This window comes from Chiloscyllium plagiosum, chromosome 30, assembly GCF_004010195.1.
Source record: "Chiloscyllium plagiosum isolate BGI_BamShark_2017 chromosome 30, ASM401019v2, whole genome shotgun sequence".
NCBI classification, from domain to species: Eukaryota; Metazoa; Chordata; class Chondrichthyes; order Orectolobiformes; family Hemiscylliidae; genus Chiloscyllium; species Chiloscyllium plagiosum.
Window position 1 is genome coordinate 24,848,916 of NC_057739.1, and position 21,120 is coordinate 24,870,035.

A 21,120-nucleotide genomic window follows, 5' to 3' on the forward strand; every position below is an offset into this window, starting at 1 on the left:
ATTGCATTCAGCATGAATTCAGTTTTAACACTGTTTATATATAAAGAACGAACCATGGTTACAGTGAAAAGGCACCTTAATCTTCGAAAAAAAGATCAATTTATAATAATGGATAAATTCCACAAATTTCAAAGCCATAGTAATGTTGACAATAGCATTATCTGTTTAAACTTTGCCAAATACCTAGGGCCTACTACTACTATTGGGTGTTCTCTAAATTGAAGGATTTTGCAGGAGCTAGAATTAATTAGATGGCTTGCCTACTTGGATCATTCCTTTACATTCTTGGTTATCAGATGTACTACTTGTTTTTGATCTACTAACAAATATTTTCTACAGACATCACTCTTTAGGTCGACTTATAAACATCAATAAACAGTCACATTTCTTATAAATTAAACGTCAATACTTCTTTCTTGACAGACAAGAGTTCACACCAGTCTTTCAAGTAGAGGAATTGTTTAGTTAGGTTTGGAAAGAAAACTTTTAAAAGCCTTCAAAACTTCAGGAGGAATTTAGAAAAAGTAAATGTTGACTGATAACAATGCTTAAGTTTAGGACCATTTTAAAAAAAGCAGTCCAGTTAAATGATAACCAACTATTTTCTACAGAGTCCATGTGCATTGTGTTTGGCATTTTTATGTGCTAATTAGATGATTTTCTTGAAATCAAAATTAAATAAATAAATAAATAAATAATCTAAAATTGCTGTTGTTGCTCTAGTTGGCCTGATGTTGAAATAATAAAATATTTTCAGTAATCTGTATGCAATAGGTGTGGTTTTCACTTTTGCAATCTGCCCACAATTCTGGATTAGATGTCCAACAAGAAAAAAATGGGGAATTTCTCCTCAAGCTCCACGGGAATTATTGTTTTACAAAAATCAATTTGCCAGGAAAAACTATGAACTTGTTGATAGAAATCAGTATACAGAACTTTGAATGAGGCATGATCAATAAGAAAGCTATTTAGACAAAGCATTTGGGATCTGAACAGAAGAACAGAGCATAAAAACAAAGCAAGTTATGCCAAACTCTTATAAATCACTGGTCAGGCCCTAGTTGGAGCACTATGTCCAATTCTAAGCCTATACTTTAAGAAGGATATTGTTATGGCTCCAAGGATTAGAGAATATGATGACAGCTTACATAAATTAGGTTTATATTTTCCAGAATAAAGAAGTCTAAAGGGTAATTTGATTAAGAATTTTAGGAACTTGAAAGGAATAGAATGATACATGGGGGAATTAAAAAAAATCTCTGAACAGAAATTTGAGCACAGGAGATGACCTTAAAAACAGAGAGCAACCATTCAGAGGAAATGTTAGGAGAAATCTCTTCGCAAAAGGTGGTAGAAGTGTGGAACCTGTAAATGATGATAATCTGGAATGCACTGCCTGACAGAGCAGTGAAATAATATTTAATAACTTTAAAAAGAGAACTGGATAAATTTGACCACAATGGGAAAAGGCAGAGGAGCTAGACTAATTGGATAGCTCACGGAGCTGGCACAAGTAAAATGAGCCTAACAGTTATGTTTTGTGCTGAATGGTTGTATAATATGTGTATTTTGCTTTCACACTGATTTACAAGTGCTGTATGTACATTTTAAATATATATACATCATTATGGAGATTTAGCAACAGCAAATCTATGATATTTCAGACTTTGTTCAGCAGGAATCTACAATTTTGATAGGAAATTTCTTATGTTCCTATCCTTCCAGAGTATCAATACTTAAAAAGTATTGGTCAATTTAGAATCAATTACATTTCAGGTTTTTTGTACACACCTTGAGACACTGCTATCATTGACTTCCATTCTTACCACAGTCCAATATAGTCAAAAGATTTTAAGAGGAAGGTGTCCTTCTCAGAATAAACAGCAAACAAACCTGATTGGTACCTTAATCTTAGAAAGAAACGTTGTAATCAAGGATGATCTTAAAATAATTCTCAAAGCCTATAAAAGTGGCATATCATTTCCACAAAAGGCATGCATATACATAAAAAGGGCATTGGAATAAAAACGTTGGTTAACAATTATATAAACACAAGCATCTGAAGTTCTGTTAGGCTTGACAATGATGCAAGAATGATGGCCCATGAGTGAGACGTGTCACTTTTTCAAAAAAAAAACAGCAGCACTCAACAAGAATTGGGACAATTAAGTAGCGAATATCCATGGGGACCTTGTTGCTGCTTCAGATTCTTCATTTTGTGCAGTGGGAAAAAGATTCTCAGCAAAGGAGTTTTTTTTGTTTTAGTACTACAGCTCATCAATTAAAAACCTGTCTACCTCGAAGCAACTAATGCAAGTTAAGGTTCATCTCAAATAACTATAAAAAAGGCCACAAGAACCAAATATGAGATTATGGAGGCAAGACAGCCTTAAGCCAATTTTAACACACATGCTTCATACCAGGAGTGTAGGAAAGACATAGGTATATTAGCTCACTTGCAGTTTCCATCATTTGTATAACATTCAATGTGACCTATCCTTTTTTTGAGACAACTCAAAATAAATTTTTAAATATTGCTATAAATAAAATTTTTAAAAAATTGAGGGGGGAGGGCAAGTACCATTTCATTACACAAATGATGGCCAGTACAGAGCATATGCACAATACTGGGTTAAGGCTTTGCTACATAAAGTGATTTATAAAACAGGCAATACACTGGCTAGTTCTGAAACAAAGTGTTTATTTGTGATCAGAGATCTATTATCTATACATCCTTCACAAATAAGCTTCCATAAAATTCTTCAGAAGCTATGATTCAATTAAAATGTCTGTGAGGTTTTTTTTAAAAGTTTATTACTTTCTACCACAGAAGGCTGGCATAAGTTATATTGAGAATGAGGTAACATTTCACAGTACATCTTCAAGTTTTAATGAACTAAGCCTTTTTGTTAAAATCAAAAAGATAGGAAAAATTATTTTACAAATAATTTGCTTCATACAACATTTTCAAAAGAAATTTAATTAAAAAAGCAACTTTTTTCTCCTAATGCTCACTTTTTTTGCTATTGTGATCAGAATCAGTTGTTAGGCTTCTAATACAGTAATTAGCTGAAAAAGGAGTAAAGGGGAACAGGATATGTTGGAATTTTCATAACAGGGAACAGAAGCATTCTCTTGCCTGGCAAACCTATAGAGAGAGAAGAAACGAAAGGACCCCAAATAAGTTTAATGGTCCATTAAAATGACTTAAGAATATAAGGTTCTGTCACCGTAGATCTTTCCAGATTAGCCATTCAATTTCAATGTATTTATTTTGCTTTATATATACCACCTAATTTTATTGAACCAGTTTACAAAACAATAGACATTAAAATGGATACTATTACAAACTGTGTAATTCAAATGCTTGGAAACTTGAATTTTTATGCACAGCTGTGCCCACATGATACTTTTATTTAAGTACTGGAAACAAGTATGAAACTTTGAACATTTCTTTATATGCTATGTTTTAAAATAAAACTTATCCTGCTGAATACAAACCTCATTATTTGCATAAATGATTTATTAAATAATTATTAAATGGGACAGTAGGAGTAGCTGCAATTCTGCTAATTTGAAAAAAAAATTAAGATTTCTATTTAACCCAGGTGTTGAAAGAAAATAGCATGCAAAATGGTGTTAAACATTGGAGCTGTGGTTCATGATACAACCTCATCATGTTTGCAAAATATTCTCTTTCCCAACTGAGCTAACTCTCATTTTCTCTTTAAAATGTACCCATTTCTATCTTTTAACAGAGTATTTTACAAGACTTTGTAATCAGTAATATTTGGAGTAGGGAACTTGTAACGTAACAGAAAATAATTTCAACTAAACGTGTATATATTGCTTGACAATGGAGATCGACTTGGACATTAACTGTTTCACTCCAATTGTGTGTATGAAGTTATAATTCTAGATTACTATAAAGAAGTAGTCTCTAGCCCACCCGGACAGCAAACTCTTAACAGATTTACACCACATTGCTTCAGTAACCACTTCAAAAAAGCTATACTACTACATAGTTTTCAGAAAATCTGAATCTAAATCAGATACCATCCACAGAAACATTATTTTGTATTTCATTTGAAAAGCATATCTGGAAAGATCTATGGGTTGTTAATTAAATGTTATTTGGTTGAATACTAAGTTCTTGTGGCCTCACAAAATTCTATATATCTAGACAGATTTCTTATTCTCAATTTTAATTATCATTAGAAATCACAAAGCAGCAACAGTAGGTGTTTTAACAGCACCAGATGACTGAAGTGCAAATTTCCCAACATGCAACAGCTTACAAAGGCATTAAGACACTTTCAACCTACAGCCAAGGAAACAGCCGTGTCGAATATTGTTTTGCATCACATCTAGACACTGGAGAAACACAGAGTCTTTATAAGAGAAATGATGACAATCATCTCTTTGAGAAATAACATTAATTTGGACTGTGTTGAACATTGCTGCAGTGACGTTGCAACAGCAACTGACAGAAAAAAAATTGCGGTGTTCTGGATTGATTTTGGAAATATAGCAGGTAAGTTATTTCAGATGCATACCAGCTGCGACTGTCTTAGCAAACTTTGCAGATTTATATTTGGAACTACCGTGATATTTAAGCTGCTCACATGTGCAGCCCAACTCAGAATCCAAATAAATCTTACATTTGTTTGTCATCATTTGCACATATGACTCATTCAAAGCAACAGCATGGTGCCAGTTTCTGTGATTAAATCAAGCTTATTTTAGCAAGTTATGGAAACCTGTCTGTATTGTTGCAACATTAGAATAAGTGTGTACTACAGTACAAAAAAATGTGAGAACAGTGAAAAGGTTGGTAAAAGTTGGAATTAATTATTATTCTCCCAGTACTAAGCATTTACCTGCTATAATGAAGTGTGGTGGGGCCAATGACTTGGATATTGCTGAAAGTGTACTACAAAATAATTAATGATTGTTTCAAGTTGCCTTGATTTAAAATTGTACTTTTCTATTACGTAAGTACATCTTTAAAATCTTGATTTACTAGATAAGACGACGAGTTCTGTTTGTCTACCTCAAATACTTTCAAAGTTACAGATTTAAATCAACTTTTTTCAGCCTCAACCTAATTAAATTAGATAATAGTCAAATTTATTTTGAAAATTTCAAAGAACTGGGAAAATATGAAAAAAATCAAAGAGTTTAACAGCTGGGGAAAGATTTGTTTTGGTCACAGATAAAATTGTTCACAAGAAGAAATATTTTTCACAGTCCTGCGATTGACCAAAATGCCAGCCATTTCACCAAGCTTTTCAGCTGTCAAGGATATGCAAACTGTCAGAGAATCAATCATCAGATGGGCAGAAATGTTGACATTCTTCCATCTTGCTGCTCATCTATTTAATGTGTGGGTTACAATATGAAGCTAACCAACCCCCTTACATTCATGTTCTAAAGGCCTTTGGAATTGTAATCATTGCTCAAACATTTAGATAAATGAATGGTGGCATATCATTCAGCAGCATTACATTTTTTTTTAAACATAAATGGTGTAACTTCTCAACTAATTATGATTTCATCTTACACTTACAACTTAAAATTAATTATGCCTGCTTAGGGCTACAAGATATTACAACAGGATACTTGCCAATTTGTCTGGCAGTGCAGTGTGCTTTGAATAGAGCATCTAATGGCTGTAAGCATTGGAACATTTAATAAAATGTACAATTTAGCAAGGAGGGGGACAAGCAGTTTATAAGCAGTCCCTCTACAATGTAATTTTTCTTTGCAAGAGAAGCTCCAACCATAAAAATAAACACAAGGTTATGCTGAATTCTCCCATTGCGTATAAAGTTGTGTCAAAGATCAATGGACTGCTTTTGTACAAACTTATAGATCAAAATGAACTTGTTACTATTAAAAAAAAATCTTATTTTTAATGAAATGCAACATTGAACCCTTCAGAGTACTTAAGGCAAATGAATTTTTGAAAAAATTTAAATTGTCTGAGTTTTCAATATGTTCCATATTCTCGAGAATGCTACTTTATAAATGTACAAAATTGAAATCAGAAATATTTTCACAATGTGTGGTTGAATGCACAAAAGGTAGAATTAACAAAAAATAATCAGGAAACATTTTTCAGTACTCGTTGGGTTGTCAATATTCACACATACAGATATCTCCAAAGGGAGATATATATATATGTTCTAGATTAAGGCACAAAGGAAATGATCCTCAGCATAGAGTCATAATTGACTGAGTTACCATACATACCGTAAGCTGGGGCAGCAGCACTGTATCCATATGGTGCCCCATAACCTAAAGATGAAAGGAAATCAATGTTATTTTCCTATTTTAGTACTAATGTACTTTGTTAGTAAGAATACCCAAAGTAATAAAAGTAATTTTATTCAGTAGTCTACTTTACTGCTCTTAATTTACCATATTGTGGGTCCACATGCTTGTGGTTTCATTAAGAACTACATTTACCCATTTTCAAACACTCGTCAAAAATTAAGTTAAAACTAGTTACCAGAATAGTTACCAAATCAATCCTAATACAGTACACTGCTTTTCTTTCTTAAAAAGGATACATATTTTTGAGAACGTCTACAATAAAATCAAAAACTAAAGTAAAGCCTTCATCACGAAGAGTGAGTAATAATATTAAAACCGGAAGTAAAACAGAACAGTTAAAACATGAATATTTTCATAATTAAAATTATTCTCCTCTTTTTTACCTCATTGTTACTGAAAAGGCATGTGCACCTTCACAACGTCTCTCCACCAATGAATATATCAATGGGACTACCTCATTTGATTTCACGGTTACCTTCTCATTATAGCCACAGCATATGTCGTAATGGCTTAATTGAAATGTTAACTTGTGGAATTTCCTACCACAGAGGGTTGTTGCGGTGGGGACATTAAGTATATTCAAGACTAATATAGACTGTTCATCAATAACGGAACCAGAGGTTTTGGGTAAAAGGCAGTAAGGTGTATTTGAGGGTTATCAGATCAGCCATGATCTCACTGAATGGCGGAGCAGACTCTATTGGCTGAATGACCTACTTCTGCTACTATGTCTTAAGAATTTCTTTCTCATTGAAATGCTGCCTCTCAAAGACACCATCCGGAAACAGTAGTACAATGAGAGCCAGCTCTCACTCTCCTAATTGTGCTTTTGCGATGTTATCAGATCACTTGTATGATAAATGGTTTTGGGTAAGTTGCAATGTCCTCCAAGTAAACATTGTGAAGACCAAAACCAGTTTCTTCAATTCCTGCCAAGACAGACATCACTCCTATAATCATCATCAGTATTTCTGTCCACCTAAGGAATTCATGTCACTGGTCATCACCTGGCTGATCAGCTGAGCCTAGAGCCAGATCTCTGACCACACATTTGGCAGGTGCAGTTTGTCCTTGGCCTTGAGATTCCTGGCATTCCTTTCTCTTCTTCCTTTTTCATACTTTCTCTTGCTGACGGGATTCTTGCAGAACTTTGAGTGAGGGTCACCTGGCATTGATGTCTGTATTCGATGTCACATTTCTTGAGGTAAGTCTTCAGGATGTCTTTGAAGTGCTTTCTTGGTCCTTTCATTAGACTGTCTTCCATGAGCTGGGCAAAGATTTCTGCCTTAAAACAGGTGCTATTGGCTCCTTCAAAAAGGTTGCTTTGCTATGCTTGTCCTCCCAGTTGTTGCAGAAAACAGTCTCAAACAGCGCTGATGGTGCTTCTCCAGAGCCTTGAGAAGCATCTATACATAGTCCAAGTTTCGAAACCATATAGAAGAGTCAGAAAGACAAATGCCTAATACACAAGGCTCTTAGTACCAGTATGCATGTCATGGTCGAAGACTCCCATCCTTTAGTATCCAAAGGCAGTGCTTGCAAATTGGATGCTACGCTGGATTTTCACATCAATAACAGTCTTGGATGACAGGTGATTCCCCAGGTAGGGGAACAGTTGCACATTTGAGAGGATTTCTCAGTTTATCTTAATTAAGAAACAGACTGGAACCTCCCCTGGGACAGGATGGCCAAGAATGAATACCACTGTCATTGAGTTGTACCTATGCCATTATCTCAGCCTGAACTAGATATTTGCAATCTCAGCATCCTTTTCAATTCAGCTTGATCAAACATAGCCCTCTACTTTCTTCTTTTTCTTAAAATCCAGACTTTGACAATTTTTTTGATCATTCTCCTTTAGTCCAGTGTCTAAATTGATAGGATATTGAGTAACATTGAGAAGTGAAACAAGGTATTAATACATAGCATCTTTCATAGCCATTTTACATTCAAAGAGTGCTTCACAGCCAAGGAAATACAGTAATCAATTTAACAAACATATAACCTACTTTAAAGACATTGAGTCCGTGGGATAAATATTAACCAAAATACTGGGATAAATTCTCTCAAAATAGAGTCACGGGATACTTTATATGGATGATAGATCATTGACAGATAGACCCTTGCTTTAACATCTCATCAGAAAAACTGCGCCTTTGTCTTAATGGTAAGGTCCTGGAGAGTGTTGCTGAACAAAGAGACCTTAGAGTGCAGGTTCATAGTTCCTTGAAAGTGGATAGAATAGAGAAGGCGGTGTTTGGCATGCCTGCCTTTACTGGTCATTGTAGGAATTGGAATGTCAAATTGTGGCTGTACAGGACACTGGTTAGGCCACTTTTAGAATACTGCGCTCACTTCTGGTTCCCCTGCTGTAGGAAGGGAGTTGTAAGACTTGAAACGGTTCAGAAAGTGTTTACAAGATGTTGCTAGGGTTGAGGGTTTGAGCTACAGGGAGAGACTGAATAGGCTGGGGTTATTTTCCCTGGAGCGAAGGCTGAGGCGTGAACACATAGAAGTTTATAAAATCATGAGGGGCCTTGTTAAGGGCCCTGAATAGCCAAGGCCTTTCTCCCAGGGTCCAAAACTAAGAGGGCATAGGTTTAAGACAAGGAGGGAAAGATTTAAAAGGGACCTAAGGGGCACCTTTCTCACACAGAGGATTGTACAGATATGGAATGAGTTGCCAAAGGAAGTGATGGAAGCGAGTACAATTACAATATTTAAAAAGGTATCTGGATGGGATTTTGAATAGGAAGAGTTGAGCGGGATTGGGACCAAATCCTGGCAAATGGGACTAGATTAATTTAGGATATCTAGTTGCAATAACGAGTTGAACCAAAGAGTCTGTCTCTGTGCTACACAGCTCTATGACTCTATAACTGGATCTCTAAGCTTGATTTTTGTTCTCAAGTCTTGGAAGGGGACTGGAATCCTCTATTTTCTGATTCAGAGATGAGACTGCTATGGTCCAAACCGTGGCTAATGTGGGTGTGTAAAATATATGCAAAACATTGTGACTTGGGAGAGCAGAATGCCATGTTAGCTAAAGCCAACCACTGGAAGTTTTCTTCCAATCTCTGGTCACTTCGCCAAGTTAGTATGGGAAGAACCAAAACAGGAGAATAGTAAGATACAGATGACATAACAGTAAATCAATTATCTACAAACATTCTTAGAATTAATAACCAATTGAGTGACTTATCTATGGACTACCATTCTAGCAAGAATTACCATTGTCAGTAGAACTAGAAGGACTAAATTGGAGTGTGAAAAAAATGAAATATATTATTAAAACCGTTGTGTGTTCTAGGGGCTCTTAACATTCAATGTATAATTTCAAAAATCCAGCAACTACGTCCCTAAAAATTAAGTGGCTTCTAAATAACAAAATAGATGGCTTTGTATAGTATTTTTGGATTAGCCACTAGACTAGTAATCTTGAACTCCAGGAAATTGGTATCCTCACCTTGTCTGGCCTACATGCGACTCCAGACCAATGGTGATTAACCCTTAACTGCCAGCTGGCTATTAGGGATGAGAACTAAATGCTGGCCTAGCTAACAATGCCATATTACATGAATGAATATTAAAATTCTTTGAATTTAGTTGCCAAAAATCTCAAAAGGCCCTGCACGATTTGTTACATAACTGAAAGTGGACTTTCCCGTGAACAAAATAATCAGCAACAAATTTGATTCCAAATAGAATTCTCAATACAGTTGCTAAGTAGTATGCGAAAATGACACACTGAACCATGTCAATTTTCCTTTTCTCCCTTCCCTTTACAGAAGTGCCTGACCTCCAGATGGTAGCTCCCTTGATTACTTCACATGATCATTGGCAGCACAGCATAAAGTTACTGGAAAATCACTGGAAAAATAAACCATTTAACTGATTTGCCACAGATTAGTTTACATCATGTAACCCTGGGATCCATGTAAATATACGTTTTTAAAATTGTAAAAATTTTAACCGTTGAAAGACTGGAGCAACTGGGCTTGTATACCCTTGAATTTAGAAGACTGAGAGGCGATCTGATTGAGACATATAAGATTATTAAAGGATTGGACACTCTGGAGGCAGGAAACATGTTTCCGCTGATGGGTGAGTGCCGAACCAGAGGACACAGCTTAAAAATACGGGGTAGACCATTTAGGACAGAGATGAGGAGAAACTTCTTCACCCAGAGAGTGCTGGCTGTGTGGAATGCTCTGCCCCAGAGGGCAGTGGAGGCCCAGTCTCTGGATTCATTTAAGAAAGAGTTGGATAGAGCTCTCAAGGATAGTGGAATCAAGAGTTTTGGAGATAAGGCAGGAACAGGATACTGATTAAAGACGATCAGCCATCATATTGAATGGTGGTGCAGGCTCGAAGGGCAGAATGGCCTACTCCTGCACCTATTGTCTATAACACAGCAGCCCACTAGCAGGGAATGTGCTGTTCCTGGAGTTCTACATTGGCTACACTTTCCAGGTCATGAACAAATAAGGTATATCTCCTGTTACTGGTGCAAAATGATTTAAAAATAACAAGTTGGGAGGGAATGCTGAAATAATCTCTGGGCATTTATTCATCTTGGGCACCTGAATAAATTAACCTTGATACAGATAAACATTTCTTACTTGTTCTAAATCATTAAAAAAATTGTTGGTTAATCTTTGCCACAGTTAGGACAAGAGTGGAAAGGATCAAGCAACCAACAGTGAATGTCTGTAAATCGAGAGACTACAAATATATGCTCATTTAGCTGACACACCCATCTATATCTGATGACTGATGCTGTACTAAGAGACCAGGAGCTTCAATTAAGTCTGCTTGGCATTTCAGACTTTTGCTCAGGTTTAAGATGTCTTTTTATATGCTCAGGTTTTAAACTGAGTTTGACAGCTGTCATGCCAGCATAATTAGGAGTTGAATTTGGAGACCTTACAGAATCCCCATTGTAGCATCCACTGCAGGAACTGCCCGGGAGATAGATTATCCAGTGGAAAATTCAATCTACATCAAATGCTTTCAGTCTCTATCGAAACTGGATCCAACACCCATCACTCCCCTGGCCCTGACCCGACATACACCTTCAGCTCCAGACACAAACAGATTCTCCCCCCTACAAACCAAAAACAAACTGGCTCAAACTCCATATTAGGAGAAAGTGAGGACTGCAGATGCTGGAGATCAGAGTCGAGTGTGTGTTGCTGGGAAAGCACAGATCAGGCAGCATCCGAGGAGCAGGAGAATCGACGTTCGGGCAAAAGCCCTTCATCAGGAATGAGGCTAGTGCGCCAGGGTTGAGAGATAAATGGGAGGGGGTTGGGGTGGGTAGCTAGGAAAGCGATAGGCAGATGAAGGTGAGGGAAAAGGTGATAGGTCAGAGGGGGCAGTGATGGACAGGTCCAGAGGGCGGTGACAAGTTGGAGGCTTGGGACTGGGATAATACCTGGGGAGGAAGTGAGGAAGCTGTTGAAATCCACATTTATCCTGTGTGGTTGCAGGGTTCTAAGCTGGAATATGAGGCATTCCTCCTCCATGCATCGGGTGGTAACGGTTTGGCAGCGGAGGTGGCCCAGGACCTGCATGCCCTTGACGGAGTGGGAGGGGGAGTTGAAGTATTCAGCCACAGGGTGGTGGGGTTGGTGGGTGCGGGTGTCCCAGAGATGATCTCTGAAACAATCTGCAAGAAGGCATCCTGTCTCCCCGATGTAGAGGAGACGACACCGAGTGCAACGGATGCAGTATATGATATTGGTAGAGGTACAGGTAAATTTCTGACGAATATGGAAGGATCCCTTGGGGCCTTGAATGGAGGTGAGGGGAGTGTGGTGTGGGCGCAGGCTTTGCATTTCCTGCAGTGGCAGGGAAAGGTGCCAGGAGTGGGGGTGTGGGCTGGTAGGGGGTGTGGACCTGACGAGGGAGTCGCAGAGGGAACTCTGATAGGCGTAGGGAGGGAAATATATCATTGGTGGTGGGGTCCATTTGGAAGTGGCAGAGAATGATGTGATTTATGCGGGGGTTGGTAGGGTGTAAGGTGAGGACGGGGGGGGGGATTCTGGGCTGGTGGAGTGTAATGGGAGGGCCAGGTGGTTTTGGGGTTGGTGGGGTGGATGGTGAGGAGACGTCTCCCCCGGTCCTTACTTCCACCCCACCAACCTCTGCATACATCGCATTATCCTCCACCACTTGCGCCACCTCCAAATGGACCCCACTAAAGATATATTTCCTCCCTATCCCTATCAGCGTTCCAGAGAGACCATTCGCTCCGCGACTCCCTCCTCAGGTCCATGCCCCCACCAGCCCACATACCACTCCTGGCACCTTTCACTGCCACCGCAGCAAGTGCAAAGCCTGCACCCACATCACACTCCCCTCGTCCATTGCCCCAAGGGATCCTTCCATATCCGTCAGAAATTTATCTGTACTTCTACCAATGTTAGCTACTGCATCCGTTGCACCCGGTGTCATCTCCTCTACATCAGGGAGACAGGACGCCTTCTTGCAGATTGTTTCAGAGAACATCTCTGGGACACCCGCACCCACTAACCCCACTGCCCAGTGGCTGAATACTTCAACTCTCCCTCCTACTCCATCAAGGACATGCAAATCCTGAAACTCCTCTACCGCCAAACCGTTACCACCCGACGCCTGGAGGAGGAATGCCTCATATTCCATCTTCGGACCCTGCAACCACACAGGATAAATGTGGATTTCAACAGCTTCCTCATTTCCCCTCCACCCCTGACATTATCCCAGACCCAAGCCTCCAACTTGGCACCGCCCTCCTGATGTGTCCATCACTCCCCCCTCTGACCTATTAACCTCTCCCTCAACTTCATCCACCTATTACTTTCTCAGCTACCCACCCCACCCCCTCCCATTTACCTCTCAGCCCCAGCCCACTAGCCTCATTCCTGATGAAGGGTTTATGCTCGAAACGTCGATTCTCCTGCTCCTTGGATGCTGCCTGACCTACTGTACTTTCCCAGCAACACAGTCTTGACTCTGATCTCCAGTTACTCCTCCCAATCTACTCCAATCCTCACTGACAACACCCAGACCTAATTTGTCCCACCCACTCCAACATACCTTAAATACTGCATCTCTTACCCAAAGACCTGGCACTCTACTCCTTACTCATCTTGCATCCTACCACTTTCCCAGCTGGTACTCAACTTACCTGAATCCCTACTGAACTGGAATCCTACCTCTGTTATCATACCCTCTCCCAGACCGGCAGCCTGCTTACGTGGCACGCTACGGTTTCTGCTTCCTCATATCCCCAAATCAAAACACCCACCTGGCATCCTTCCAAACAACCTACCATTACACTTACTTTATGTACTTATGATTTGACAGCAGCTGTTGCAGTTTCAGAATACAGCAGCTGGCTACTGTGAGAAGGGGATATGGTTTGCCTTCCTCTGACAGTTATTTGTTACAAAAGCATTGATTGTCAGAGCTCCACACTTGAGGGAACCCAGAGTAGAATCTCCTCTCAAAAACGTGGAGCTCCCTTCTTTTATTTAAAAAAAGGGGCCACAGTGGCATGAAATTGTTACTTCAGAAAATCTGGTCCATAATTCCAGGATACACGAAATAAAAATATTCTATTCAAAATGGAAGAATAAAATCTCAATAAAAAAATAGAAAGCATATTCTGAATAAACATTCACTAAAATTAATATACGCTCTCCAGTTATTTATTTGTTCAGAAATTTAAATTTCAGTGCATAATCAGCAATATTTGCTTGTGGATTTCACTAATGGATACTGATGTATTTACCTGTGATTGCCATCTCTCTCAGAAAGGAGATGTCCTAGTGGTATTATCACTAGACCATTAATCCAGAAACCCAGGTTTGAATTCTGCCAGATATCCTGAGTAGGAGTGTGATGGGTTGATTGGTTCATGATTTCAAGGGCTCTTATGGTGCACAGGCAGAGTCACTGCCTTGAGCCAGGAGGCCCACCCGCTCCAGGGGTGGGTAACAACATCTCTAAACAGTGTGACTTGTTTTGCAACTGTCTGAGTAATATGAAAAGAGCTAACCTAACTCTTGCATTCCTCCAGTGATACCCATAAGATAAATGAACAGAGAAACTGACACTTTTATAGTGTAAACAAGATTATTCTCAGTAACTTCAAATGCCCTTTAGGAACTCAATCTGTCCTCCTGCTTTGGCCAGCCCTACATGATTCCAGACATAGGGCAAAGTGATTGACTTTTAAATGCCCTCTGAAATGACTAGGAAGCCACCAGCTGCACCAAACCATCATGAATTCTAAAAATAGGAATGAGACCGAGAAGAACCACTCAGCATAAACTTATGCAAAAGGAAACTCCTCCTTACTAACATCTAGAGGGATTTGTGCCTCATTTGGGGGATGTGCCCCACAGACTAGCCAAGCAACAGTCTGACAAAAATCATACCTTACAATGTTTCAGACAGCCCAGTCCTGTCAAACAGCAAGATAGATCCACCAGGGTTGGCTGCACAGTGCTATACTGTTTGGAAAGGAGTGACCCCTGGGAGTCCTCAACATTGACTCTAAATCCCATGAAGCCTTATGGTATCAGCTCAAACATAGACAAGGAAACTTCCAAGTGATTATCATGTACTGGTATCATGCATCATGTATCCATCAGCTGATGAATCAGTACTCCTCCATATTAAACAATCCTGGAAACTGCACAGAGAATGTCAAGGGCATAGAAGGTACTCTGGGTGAGAAACTGCTACATCCATCAACAACTTCAGAGGTGGGCTGAGACGGACTGCTCTTGACATCAAGGCTGAATTTAACAAGAGCTCTGACAAAGCTATAGTCAAATGTGATTTGGTGGGACATCTCTCCCCTGGTTGGAATCATACCTTGCACTAAGGAAGATGGTTGTGGATGTTGGTGGTCAATTATTTCAGTGTTCAAGGCAACATTACAGGAATTCTTGGGTAGATACTTTCTAAATCAACTTGTTAAGAGATGTTTTTCCACAGCACTGGAGCAGCTTGAACCTAAACCCAGGCTTCCTAACTCGGAAGTAGGGACACTAGCATTGCACCACAAGAACCCCAGTTCTCAAGACAGCCATAAAATCTTGAGCTAGTTCAATGATATTGAAGTTCAAAATTGCAGGGACGTTTGTTGATGATTGTGTAATGACCAACATCATTTGTGACTTCTCAGATACTGAACCAGGCTATGGCCACATGTCACAAGACCTCAAAATATATCTAGATTGGGGCTGATAAGTGGCAATTAACTACACAACTGTCAGACAATGACCATTTCCAACAAAACAGCATCTGGCCATCAACACATGAAATTCAATCACATTACCATTGCTCAATCCTCCACCACCAACATTCTGGGGATTACCATTGCCAGTAAGTGAACTGGATAAGTCATATAAATGCTGTGGCTACAAGGGCAGGTCAGAGACCAGGAACCTAGTGGCAAACAATTTACATCCTGACTCATTCATGCCCGCCCACCATCTACAATGCTCAAGTCAGGAATGTGATAGAACCCTCATTATTTGTCTGGATGGATTCAAGTCAATCAGCAATCATGACGATCAAAAGCTTCCAAGTAGTAGATGCATGGCAGCACGAGCTATAAGTTCCCCTCCAAGCAAGACACTATTCTGACTGGGAACTGTATTGCTGTTCCTTCACTATGTGCATTCAAAATTGTGCAGCTCAAGGATTGCAGCTGGCTTACCGCCATCTTCTCTAGGGCATGATTTGGAGATGCCGGTGTTGGACTACGGTGTACAAAGTTAAAAATTACACAACACCAGGTTTAATTGGAAGCACATTAGCTTGCGGAGCGTCGCTCCTTCATTAGGTGGTAGTGGAGGGCTCAATCCTAACACACAGAGTTTATAACAAAAGTTGCCTTCTCTAGGGTAATTATGGATGAGCAATAAATACTGACTAGCCAGTGGCATTGATATCCCAAGAACAAAGAAAACAATTTGCGACTTTTAAAACTGCAATTCTGTAACATTCCATACCTGGTGTTAGATATCCTGGAGCAGCTGTTACTGCTGCACCAGCAAATGCTCCTCTGCTCAAGGCTCCTCTGCCTCTGCCTCTGAGCGTCTGGACTGCAGCTGCTGGAGTAGGGATTGGACCCTTAGCCTACACAAAATGAAGCACAAAATGCTTAAGTCAAAAATCATTTCATTCAGATTAATGTATCTGTTAAAATAAAAAGCAGCATAATTTCAGCTTTAGAGAGAGTCAATCCAGAATGGTCTAGTTTATTAACACACATTCCACTTGCAGAGTTTAAAGCACATTTGCAGAACTTACAAGCAAGTAATATAGAAATGTTGTAGAAATTGATAAAATTGCAGAAAAATTGCTCCAAGCATATATAACTAATATGACCTTTGGATTGGTAAATATATTTATTGCTGAATCAAAAACTGTTTGCATGTGATGTGTGATCAAACACTAACCTAATTCACATTCCTAAATGTTAAAGAAGCAAGTAATAAATAATAGAAACTTTACCGGAGGACCTGTCCTCTTTTTCTTGTTGTTTGCAGCACTTGGACCAGAAAACAATCTTTCAAGGGCTGCTAAAGCAGCACTGGCTTTTGCGACTTTCTTATTAGGGCCTGCTCCTTTGAACTTCTGACCATCTACTTCCACCTGCAAAGCAAATGTGAAATATCAATTAGATGGCAATAGCAGTGCTGATATGCAGACGAATCTTGGCGGGCAAGTCCATAACTCCCTGAAAGTGGCAACAAAAGGGGATAAAGTAATAAAGACAGCATACAGCATGCTTGCCTTCACTAGTTGCAGCATTGAGCATAAAGGTTGAGTCAAGTTACAGCTTATTAGGTCACACTTGGAGTACTATGTGCAGTCTGGTTGCACACTATAGGAAGAATGTGGAGGCTTTGGAGAGGGTACAAAAATATTAGCAGGATTTTGCTTGGTTTGGAATGTATGAGTTATAAGGGGAGGTTGGACAAAGTTGGATTGTTTTCACTAGAGCGGCCACTGCTGAGGGGCAACCTAATAAGGAGCATACATGAAATACAAGAAATAAGAAAATTACATGAGGCATGGATAGGGCAGGTAGTCAGGAGTCTTTTCCCCAGAGTGGAAATGTCAAATACTAGGGGGTATCTGTTTAAGGTGAGAGGGGGAAAGTTTAAATGAGATGTACAAGGCAAGTTATATTTTTACACAGAGTGGTAAGTGCTCAGAATGCACTGCCAGGGAAGGAGGTGTAAGCAGGTATGTTAACAAAGCTTAAGGCATTTAGGTAGACAGGTGAACAGGCAGAGAACAGAAGGATATGGATGGTATGCTGGCAGACTGGGACTAATATACAATTGCATCATAGTCAGCACAGACATGATGGGCCAAAGGGCCTGTTCCTTTGCTGTACTGTTCTATGTTCTAGATCCTGTAAAAACTATTAGATAATTATGAATAACAAATTGCAATTGGCTCATATCTAACTCATTATGGTAAATTGTCTGTAGACTGAACTGTACCTGCTGCCAAGGATTTGTAATGTACTTAAGGCATCAAATGAATCAATAGCAATATTTATTCATGTCCCAAACAGAATTATTATATTTATAAACCACTTCAGTCAATACCAAAACCATGTTCAGATTTGTTCAATTTCTTAAAAAACATCAGTGCAAGTATGCATATATACAAAGACTGGACTTTGAATAATAAACATATGCAAGTCCAACAATTGCATTGTATAGCCAATGAATGGAAATTTAACGTCAAACATTTCTCTATTTATGCACATGGAGAGCAAATGATTAACATCCTTACATGAATAACTTATAGCAGGAGTTATACAGCACAGAAACAGATCCTTTCGTCTAACCAGTCCATGCCGAACATAATCCCAAACGAAACTAGTCCCACCTGCCTGCTCCTGGTCCATATCCCTCTAAACCTTTCCTAATCATGTATCTATCCAAATGTCTTTCAAATGCTGTACTTGAACCCACATCCACCACTTTCTCAGGAAGTTCATTCCACACGCAAACTACCTTAGTGCGTAAACAATTTGCCCCTCATGTCTTTTTAAAATTGCTCTCACCTTAAAAATGTGCCCCCTAGTCTTGAAATTCCCCATCTTAGGGAAAAGACAACTACCCTTAACTCTATCTATACCTCTCATTATTTTATGAACTTCTATCATGTCACCTCTTAACCTCCTACGCTCCAGCGAAAGAAGTTCCAGCCTTTCTTTATAACTCAAACCTTCCATAACCGGTAACGTCCTGGTACACCTCTTCTGAACCCTCTCCAGCTTGACAATATCCTTTTTATAACTGGCCAACCAGAACAGGACACCATATTCCAGAGAGGCCTCACCAACGTCCTGTACAACCTCAATATAACTTCCCAACTCCTATACTCAAAGGACTGACCAATGAAGGCAAGTGTGCCAAACGCTTTTTAACCACCCTGTCAAGATGTGATGCAAACTTCAAAGAATTATGTACCTGCACCCCTAGGTGTTGTACCAAAATGCAATACCTCGCAAAAGATTTTAAAGTATTTTAGCATCTATGTTTCGGAATAGTCTAGTAATGAGCCTTGCCCCTTATACTCAGTGTTTCACTTGAGATAACTAGGTACATTTTCAAACTTGATGAGGAAACAAAGAATAATGAGCTCAATTCAACTTTTGCTTTCTACAACGCTTGTTCGGATTTGGGCATTAGGCCAAAATAAGCAGTGGTAGTTTTTACTATCTTCTATGTTTCTACAGCAGGATTAGGCTATTCAGTTGGGCGATCAGCGGAGCAGGCTTGAAGGGTCGAATAGCCTCCTTCTGCTCCTATGTTTATCTTGTATCTTGCAATGCTCCTGGTCATCAGATGGATGTTCCTGTCTTACAAGTTAACAGGCAGAGCAAGCAACTCCTTAGGATACTGTAAAGTGACTCTGTATCATGGTGATAGGAAGAATCTGTTCACCCCAAGATTTGGCCTTGACACTTCGCTAGCTAGATTGCATAGTCAGTAGTTTTCACGGACAAGAGGAGCTTGGTGAAGGCACTTGAGTAGGAGGAACCAAATTAGCTTTGTGGATAAAGGAAAAAGGGTGGAATGGAACAGATCGCAGTATTGTGGCAAATTCTTCTTGGGGGTGCTTGGCAGTTAGGATTTTAAGACAACTGTTAGTGGTGGAGAAATCTATGGTAACCTTTGATCTCTAGAATCATTGAGTAAGGTACGATTTTGCCAGAAAAGAATGAAATCTAATAGCATTTAATATTAATCAGCCAGAATGGGTAAACCAGTTTCCACCACAGCTTTACAAGACTGCCCTCTTTAAATTTGAGGGAGTAAAGATGAAGTCTATTCTTGGGGCTCAATTAGAATAGCAGATAGCAAATACATTATAGGGGGATAGAAAATAAAGACTAAAATGAGGGAGTAGTTAAGCAAACTGACGACTGCAGGAGCATCACGATTAACAGAGATTCAAGTATTGGGATTCAGAAAATGTACTGTAGTGACTTGGCTGTGAAAATCATTTTTATCTAGCAGAACCTCAGAAGGGGATGGAATTGGAAAGGGGTGTATATATGATGAACAATGAAAGCAAATGATCAGAGATGGTCTTGTTTTTCTTGCAGTTCAGGCAAGGACTGGTTTGTTAGGTGCCAAAAACAGGATACTTTTTTGGAGAAAGAGGTGAAAGTGAGGGAATCAGGTCAGTGAATTGAGGGGCAGTGTCAGTAAAAGGAGCTCAGTTTAGTAGAAAATAGAAGAGAGTTGATACCCAGCTGCAAAAGTGAGGATACCTTTGGGGGTGGGTGACTTTGGGGATAAGTGTAGTAATGCAACAAGAATTTTAAAGGAGAGGTACAAGAAGGTGACAAGGTGAGATACTTGAAGGAAGAGAAAGAAAGAAGCCCTCTTATGTTAGAAGATGGGGGCAAATTGTTTTCACTGACAGGAAGATCGGTCACCAAAGCAAGCAGAATTAGGGTAACTGTTTTAAGATTGATGGAGGGGAGATGTGAATTCTGTTTTTAACTTGACATAGCAAGTTACAATCTGGAATATACTACTATCAGAAGAATGGTGGCGGCAGATTCAATCGTAACCTTTCATGGGGAATTCAATATATTCTTGAAAGAGGAAAATCTGCTGGGCTGCAGGCTAAGAGACAGTACTACTAATTGATTGGCTCTTTCCATATTAGGCAAGACACTGGTCTTTTTCAATGCCTCACCTGAACTATGCCTTTCATATAGCAGTTGAAATTTCCAGTTCAATTTACATTATCTTATTCTGGAGTTGTGTCTTGGAACTGTGGATGCACATTCAACATGTTGGATGGCTATCCACTGAGCAATAACTGGATCTTCAACTTAGTTTCTAGAATTCCTGACACTCAATGGTCAAAATTCAAAATGTATCAGCCACTTACATTACAAGTTGGACAACTAAGATAACTGAATCAGTCAAGATTTGGAGATGCCGGTGTTGGACTGGGGTGTACAAAGTTAAAAATCACATAACACCAGGTTATAAGTCCAACAGGTTGTCTATCTTATACGTTGCAGGCAAGGATGCCCGGAGGCATGGTACATTGGGGAAACTGAGCAAAGGCTACGACAACGGATGAATGGGCACCACACAACAATCAACAGACAGGAGGGTTCCCTCCCAGTTGGGGAACACTTCAGTGGTCCAGGACATTCAGCCTCGGACCTTCGGGTGACCATCCTCCAAGGTGGACTTCGGGACAGGCAGCAGAGGAAAGTGG

The 21,120-nt window shown here is 39.5% G+C and overlaps 1 protein-coding gene across 5 annotated transcripts in view; it reads right to left on the reverse strand.

Annotated features, from left to right (window-relative positions):
- Window positions 1-2,681: 2,681 nt before the first annotated feature.
- Window positions 2,682-21,120, reverse strand: part of LOC122564828 (spermatid perinuclear RNA binding protein) — a 167,565-nt gene continuing 149,126 nt past the window's right edge. For all 5 annotated transcript variants that reach the window (XM_043720135.1, XM_043720131.1, XM_043720134.1 and 2 more), the window contains 4 exons: window positions 16,858-16,998; window positions 16,353-16,479; window positions 6,256-6,300; window positions 2,682-3,148 (listed from right to left, as the gene is read on the reverse strand). In XM_043720135.1, the coding sequence (XP_043576070.1) occupies window positions 3,066-3,148; window positions 6,256-6,300; window positions 16,353-16,479; window positions 16,858-16,998 (396 nt within the window). In that variant the 3' untranslated portion in view covers window positions 2,682-3,065. The remainder of the gene's footprint in view (window positions 3,149-6,255; window positions 6,301-16,352; window positions 16,480-16,857; window positions 16,999-21,120) is intronic.